This window comes from Mesitornis unicolor, unplaced genomic scaffold (genome assembly GCF_000695765.1).
Source record: "Mesitornis unicolor isolate BGI_N332 unplaced genomic scaffold, ASM69576v1 scaffold40941, whole genome shotgun sequence".
Taxonomy (NCBI): domain Eukaryota; kingdom Metazoa; phylum Chordata; class Aves; order Mesitornithiformes; family Mesitornithidae; genus Mesitornis; species Mesitornis unicolor.
In genome coordinates, this window is record NW_010162581.1 from 23,680 (window position 1) to 31,395 (window position 7,716).

Below are 7,716 nucleotides of genomic sequence, written 5' to 3' on the forward strand. Positions count from 1 at the left end.
AAACTCATTTGAAAGTTTATTCTGCTTCGTTAATTTGGGATGCTAAACCCCAACTTTTCCATTGTGAAAGAAGTCTGGCAGAGTTTTCAGTCCTTGCATGTAATCCCTTATGCTGAACATTTTAATAGCTGCCTGAAGAATAGTTAGTTCTGCAGATACATGAAGATGCAGAAGTCATCTTCTTTACTGGGTGTTTATCAAGGCATTGTGTCTTGAGAACTGAACATTTTAAAGGTAACTGGTTTGCATAGGCTGGATAGAATCTTGACATTGAGGAAGCCTGGGATGTGTGATTTAATATAAGTGTGTATAAAATAACATCTGCTAGTTTACCTAGCTCTGCTACAGGTAGGTTATACCACAACTTTTCATACCTGGTATTACTGATAAGTTTCCTACAACGAGCTGTGTTGCTGTTGATGCTTGGTGATGAAAGTTACATTTAAAAATGATAAGATAGGTTTGTCATCTAACCTAAATTAACAAATAATTTATAAAAGATCAAGGGAGGGGTTTTTTTGTTAGTTTATTTTCTCCCAAATCTTAGAAAATAAATAAATCCTATAGAATGCAAATTTCAGATCCTTTCTTATTAGATATTTTATAAATTAAATTAGAATATATTTCTGTGGTAAATCAGATTAAAATTGGGATATTGTGTTGTATAGTTTGCTTAAAGTCTATTGCCAGTTGTAGACTGGACTGATGGATTGAAAAATACCAGTGACAAGCTATGATACCGACAGGGTTGTGCTAACTCTTGAACAGATTTTAAAAGCGTTACTTATTGTTGTATACTTAAAAGTAGGACAGGTTTTGGACCTTTTTATTTTGTACTAGAGTTTTCTTTGAAGGGTACTGCAGAACTTGCAGCTCTGGTGGATGAGGCTTCAGTTAGAGTTGCTGGGTTCAGGTACTGGAGTTGACTTGGGCCTTCGTGTTGGTCGAAGGGATCCAGGCAGAGGAAGCTTGAGCACCTGTGGAGAAGCCCTGGGGCCAGTTGCCTGTTGAGGGAAAGCTTGCTTTGATCAAGTTTTGTGTATATTTAGATCCTTCAGCTTGGAAGCAGGAATTATCTCTAGAAGGTTATTCCTTCATTTTGTTTGCCTTTAGAACCTAATTTCTTTGGCGTTTCTAGATGCTACTCTTCATTTCAGTGTCCTGCAGGTATGCCTAATTTTAAAGAATTGCATGAATAGCCAAGAGCAAGAGCCTACATGCAAACATTTGACTCCTTAATATTTAGATTTAACATGAGACATAATTTAGATGCAAATACTTGTAAATCAAAACTCTTTGAAGATGGAATTGACTGGTGCTCTTAATAATTTAAAGCTGAGAAGGTTTGCTAGTATTAACTTACATTCTTGAAGTCATTCAGGAATTACATTCTGAAATTTAATTCATACAGGTGTCTCTGGTAATCATTTTATGTTTTAGTTTAGCTTGTTGTCAATGAAAAACACTTTTCAATGAATTCTGCAAGATACATTTCACAGTGTAAATATGTTTTTCTGACAGAAGGTATGCAAGAAGAAATGAATGCCTATGTTTTTTACTTGTCTTGTTTCAGTAACGGTTCTACCTATTTTTGGTTAATGTGGGAAATGAAGTGTGCCAGTGATGCTGCTTTATAACGATGCCTTTGTTTGCATGTGTTTCCTTCTGATACACTTGCAATAGAAGTATAGAGGGATGCTTGTGCAGATGGAGAAAGCAGAAATAGTGTGTCAGGTCTAAATGCGATGTGCTGAGCACGTGTGCTTGCTCCTTAAAGTGCTTCTAAAACTTTCTTAAAACACAAAGAGGTGAAATAAGGTAGATTAAAAAAATTGTGAGAGATTGTAGTGATACTTGCTGTCTGTAATTATCCCTTTAACTCTTTTCAGTTTCAACATTTTGCCTTTACTTAATAGCCCTGTGCTCAGATTTTAATAATTAAAGTTGAGCAGAGGTGGTTGGCCAGGTCCACCAGTCAAATAAAACAGTTGCAAAAGGCCATGTCTCTTAGAGGTTTTGACTGTCTCATTTTGCCGTCTGCTGGAAGAACTGCTTTAGGGGGCAGTGTTAAATGAAAAATGTGAATGGCAAAATCCCTACTACTTGTCTTTTTTTATGGAGACACAAGTTCCTACCTAGCCCAAAGGGAGAAGAAATGTTCGTAGAGAAATATAAACTTAGTCAAATTTTAAGTCAGTCACCTTCCTTGCCTCAGATGTCTTCTGTGTTGCCCAGAATTCCTTTAACAAGCGGCCTGTTATTTGTCTAAAAGAAGAAGGCTCTTTTAAAGACCCTTTCAATTGACACCAGTTTCAGCTGTGAATGGAGTCAGGAATACAGAGTTTGCTTCACAGCTTTGTTGGCACAAGGGCTTCCTTCCGCATTTGTTTCTTGCGTAATCGAGAGGGAGACAGACGTGCATCCCCTTCTCTGTCTTTTGGAAAGAAGTCTTTTTCGGAAGTGGGGAGGGGAGGACACAATATTCAGCAGCACAAAAACATCACTTGGGGCTCTTCTCAGTAAATTTCATGAAAAATGGGAAGGCCTGAAATTTCATTTAAAATGTATTTAGAGAAAAAGCCAGAACAATTAGTTATAAATGTCTGAGTGGAGTGGTTAATCCAGACACTGACTTTTTAATTGCTGACTGTTGTCTAAGTGGAGTTAGATTTTAAGCTTCCTTTGGTTTAATTACTTTTTTGCAAGTGCTTAGTTCTGCCCATTACAGTGCCTGACTTCTAATTACTTTCCACAGTCTACATTTTTTTTTCCCAGATGGGAGGTGCAAAGTATTTATTGTTATTACCAAAAAGCCAGTGTATTTTTTTCGGAGGTTTAAAGTAGCAAACTATGGAAGTTGTTTGAGTGCTTAGTTCTTGTGAATGGGAAATATTTAACTTTGAGAAGGGGTAATTCAGTAATTCACTGTTCTGACTTACAGTTTTAGATATGCTTTGGACTTTACTGCTACAAATTAGATTTTTTTTTCTTTGTTTTTCCTGATGGGTCAGGTTTAGAGGCACAGAAGTTGCCTTTAAATTTTGTTTATGGATGTGCTTGCCTATGGACTTCCTGGATAGACTTTTGCATTCCTATTGGATCCTTGGTTAAAAGATCCTTTTTAACCAAGAATGACCTTTTCTTTTTCCCCCCCTTTTTTTTTTTAAATTGACTTCTAATTTAACACTGAAGACTAAAATAGTCAAAGACAAATGAGAACAGTGTTTTAAGTGATGGTTTAAGGTGTTTGCACTCATGCTCAGGCTTTGGTGTCTGCTGCAGTTTGCGAACTAGAAGAAGTCTCGCTCTTGCAGTGAGCTCAAATTCAAGCGGAGTTGCTCCAGTGCCAGGGGTTCTTCTTGCCTCTGTCAGGAGCCTGGAGTGAGCTGCTTACAGTCGCTGAAGAGACACTGAATTCTGGCAGGTGCGGCTGTCTCTCCATCGTGACCTAAAAGTGATCCTGTGCTGAACTGCTCAGTTTGTGATGGGAATCAGACTCCAAATGTCCAGCAGTGTGTGCGCACACGTGTATGTGTCTAGGTAGAACTGCTGGAATGGAAAGGTTTTAAAATTGACATAGGAAAAGAGTTCATTACTGGATATTACCTAGGAATACTATTTGAGCAGAGTTCAAAGCAAACTGTTGTCTTTGATAGCTTCTTACGAAACTTGGATATATTGTCTCATGTAAGGCTGTATTCCTGTCACTGTATATTACATCTGAATTTCCTGGAGTTTTAGGTTGCCCTTCTTCAAAATATCTGACAGTCATAGCGTGGCTTTCTTGTGATAAATAAGTGCACAGTAATTTCTTAAATTAACTATAGCTACTTGTATTGGTGGTTAATTAAAATGGCAGAAGTAATCAAAACTTGCCTTAGTGCTAGGATTTTAAGAAGTGCTTGAAGGGTCGGCCTTTAGTCTTTCTAAGGTTCTGCTCTCATAAATAAAGTTTTCCACAATACCATGGTGAGGTTAGAGCCTGGGTGAAAACAATTCCTTTTTGTTCCAATTCTTTAACTAAAAACTTGCTCACATTTAGACAAAACTAAGATCTTCAGAAGAGTTTCATGAATGAATAGACTAGAAGCTTAAAGAGAGTGAACAAATTTGGGAATAGGTCTACTAGGAACATTATTTCATCAGTTCTTCAGTGGGAAAAATGTCATTTCCTGATGTTTGTTGAGTTTTCCCTGGCCCATAATCTAATTGATAACCAGCCTGACCATACATTTTGTTGCTGTGCCATCTTAAGAGATAAAGCTAAAGACAATGGAATGGGAAATATAGAAGGGAGATGGTTTAAAAAATAAATCAGTTGAAGGTATGGGTTCAAGTGTACGCGTGTGGTATTTTCTCTAAAGTGAACTGCAGGGTGGTGTCAGTGCTGCTGCCATTGCTCAGGCCTCTGCCCTCCAGCACAGTCCATTTACAGGTCAGAGCCAGTCCAGCCATGGGGGAATGGAGATTAGAGACTTCTTTGTAAATAATCTCCCCAAGGAAATAGCCTGCTGTCTTCCTGCTTGTCTTGTTGAAGTTTGGTTGGTTTTGTTTGATCAGTGTCTTCTAAAACTTAATGTAGATTTTTTTGTGTTCTTTTTAGATTGGGGCATATGATCAACAAATATGGGAAAAATCAGTAGAGCAAAGAGAAATAAAGGTAATAATATTACAGCATTTCATTTTTTTTTGTCTCAGTTATCAGCAGTGCTGTCTGCGGTTGTATGCGCTAATGTAATTTACAATTTATGTGGTGGTATTTAATACTGGTAAAGTAAAACCAGGCTTCTGGAGCGTAACCAAATGTAACTAGCCTATTATGCTCTTCTTTATTTTACATAATTAATAACTGCAGCATTTAAAGTGCTGCATCTTTCTGTATGTCAGTATGTTTTGTTTTTTCTTTTCAGTTATCTTAAGCCAGGGCTTAGTTGTTCTAGTACCTCTGTCTTTCACTTTTCTTTGTGATGAATTCTAATGTCAGTTATCTGAGCTCTCTTTACTTTCAGTTAGTTACCTTATACCTGCAGTTTACTTTTCCTCCTTTATGATGCTGTCATTGTTTTGTACAGTTTATTAGACTGGTAAGTACTTCAGGCTTTGTTTCCCTGAACAAGCAGTTTAACAGCGTTCTTTGCATTTTGGTTTAACTAACAGTGCCATCAATGTCTGCCACATCGCTAAATTGTTTTGGAGAAAAAGAAATCAATCCTTTATGAATAGTTTTATGGATTGTGTATTATGTCATACTCCATGATGTTAAAATTAATTTAATTAACATTTTCTTGCAATTAACCTTCTTTTTTCTTTCAAATACTGCACACAAGAAGTGTGCTATGACTGCATTGCTAATACTAACGTTAGCAAAATGTGTTAACTCAGTTACTACACTTTCCCCATTTCTGTACAAAAATCTACAAATTAACTTGAAGTCGGAGCTGGTGGTGTTTTTAGAAGTGCTTCTGTCTCTGCCTCTCTGCGATGCTGCTCGTCCCCATCTCGCCGACCTCTGCAGCCGGAGCCACCCCCTGCCGCTGCTGCCCCTGGGCTGTGCCAGGCAGCCAGAGGTGCTGGGAGGTGCCTGGTGGAGCCCAAAGGGAGCGCGGTGCTGAGGAGAGGTGCTGAGGACACGGGCAGGAGTCACTGCAGGGGAATGGTGTCCTGTGATGCGGGTACCTGAGGTGTGCAGAGAGCTTTCAGGATCAGTACCGCTCATTTCACGCTGAGACCCCGGTGTGTTACATGTTATCTGGGTCCTTCTCACCACCGTGAAAACCAGTTGCCGTTAGGACAGATGTTCCTGTAACTGCTGTGTAATGGGGCTTCATTCAAATAATTTATTGCAAATAATGCCTTGTGCTTATTTGAAATGCATCTTGTTTGGCTCGGGAGTCCAGTAACTAACAAATTAATGATGCTGTCTATGAGTTTGTGTTGATGGAGTTTAGTGTGACAATGATACATTGAAACAGACTACTAAGTGTTGCACATTAGCACGTTAATCTCAAAGATGGTGCAGTACTGTTTATAAGTGAACTTTACTAAAAATCTAACAAAATATTATTTTTAGTAGAAAATCTGTTTCTGATACTACAAATTTATGGTTTAGTTAGAACTGGAATAGAACCCGTTAAGATTAATTTTAAAATCTATGCAAAATAATTTTTACAACAATAGCAACTATTTTTAAGCATTTTTATTTAAACTTTATTTTTACTATTAGTTAGCTGAAATGTGTTTGGTGCTGAATAGAAATAAAATGAACTAACTGGATGGGCCTGAACAATATGAAACACTATGAATATATATTTTTACATTAACCTTAGTTTGAAACACTGCTGTTTTGCACATATGTGACAGGTATTTGTGATGCAGTAAGAGAGTGGAGAAATTGTATCTTAATAAATGGAAATATTTCACTGTGTGTGAGAAAAAGTGGAAGAACCAATGCAGTGTAGTCCATGGACACTGACAGCATTTGAGATTTAACCAATGGAATTTTTAAAGTATGTGTTGCCACTTCTTTTCTTATGAAAGATGCATCAAATTATACTGTTGACTGACTTTTTGCAGAATTCTTTCTTTAAAATGAAAACATAATTTTAGCCACAGTGGTAAATTTTTCCTAGGATTTTGCAAGTGTTTCCAGGGGTTTATTTCTTCTAAGAGGCACTTACATCTTTATTTAGCTTTCCAGAAAGATTTTGTGGCCCATAAGCAGTAATACATTTGAAAATTATCATTCAGCATTTTATTTTTAGGCTTTAGGCCTTCTTATGAAATAGAGTGGCTCACTTATGCAAGATTCCCAAGAATCTCTACCTGGTTCTAGAATTAAAATAACTTCCAGTTCTAATTATGGGCCTTGTTTTCTCATTCCACATAAAGTTACTACTGTTCAGCAAAAATCGTGCATGTTAAGCTCTTTGCAGTGCTTTAGTCTACAGTACAACTCCTTTTCTGTATTTCTCATCCTCGGAGCACATTTGGTCCTATCCGTGTTTCAGTTCTATGTCTTAACTTTTTTGTGTTTCATGCAAACTATCATTTTTCTAATGAACACATGAAGTGATGACTGTATACCTAGTTCACTGTGAGCAGTTTGATTCTTTATTTTTATTTCAGCATGTAAAATAAATTCAGTTGAATTTAGGTGTAAGGTATATTTTGAACTGCACTCTACCAATTTGAACAATTTGCTTGATATTCTTCTTATGAAGATTAATATTACCAGGCTTCACTGATCTTCCTCTCATTGATAATAATTTCATTTTTATGCTTTCATCTGAGTTTAATGTTTACCTTTAAGTAATAAATGGTTTTACATGCGAATGAAATATGACAGTGGTGGAAATACAGAGTTCATTGGTAAATTTAACTGCTTTTTGAATGAAAACAGCTAAACCACTTTCGTCATAATTCCATTTGTACCCGAAATAGTTTTCAAAATATTACATTTACTCTGTATGAATTGTGCTCCATGGAATTGGCCAACGTAACCAAGAGCCTAATCCAAAGGAATCAGAATAAACTCACCGCTGTCTCCGAGGCTTTTGAGAGTACAGCATCACATGTTAGCATTGCAAACAAACTTGAAAGTTTTGCAGGATAGTTTGGCTCTTCAGTGAAAGAAGTTGCTATTTCTAAAAGACAACATAAGCTTGTTTCTTTTTCCTGCTGCTTTCCTATTGTGTTAGTTCCCCCCCCCCCCCCCCC

General features: G+C 37.1%; 1 protein-coding gene across 1 annotated transcript in view; it reads left to right on the forward strand.

Annotated features, from left to right (window-relative positions):
* The window catches only part of PHTF2 (putative homeodomain transcription factor 2), a 51,053-nt gene that overhangs the window by 8,852 nt on the left and 34,485 nt on the right, over window positions 1-7,716 (forward strand). The window contains exons 2-3 of the mRNA XM_010193665.1: window positions 4,604-4,660; window positions 5,073-5,084. Of these exons, the coding sequence (XP_010191967.1) occupies window positions 4,604-4,660; window positions 5,073-5,084 (69 nt within the window). The remainder of the gene's footprint in view (window positions 1-4,603; window positions 4,661-5,072; window positions 5,085-7,716) is intronic.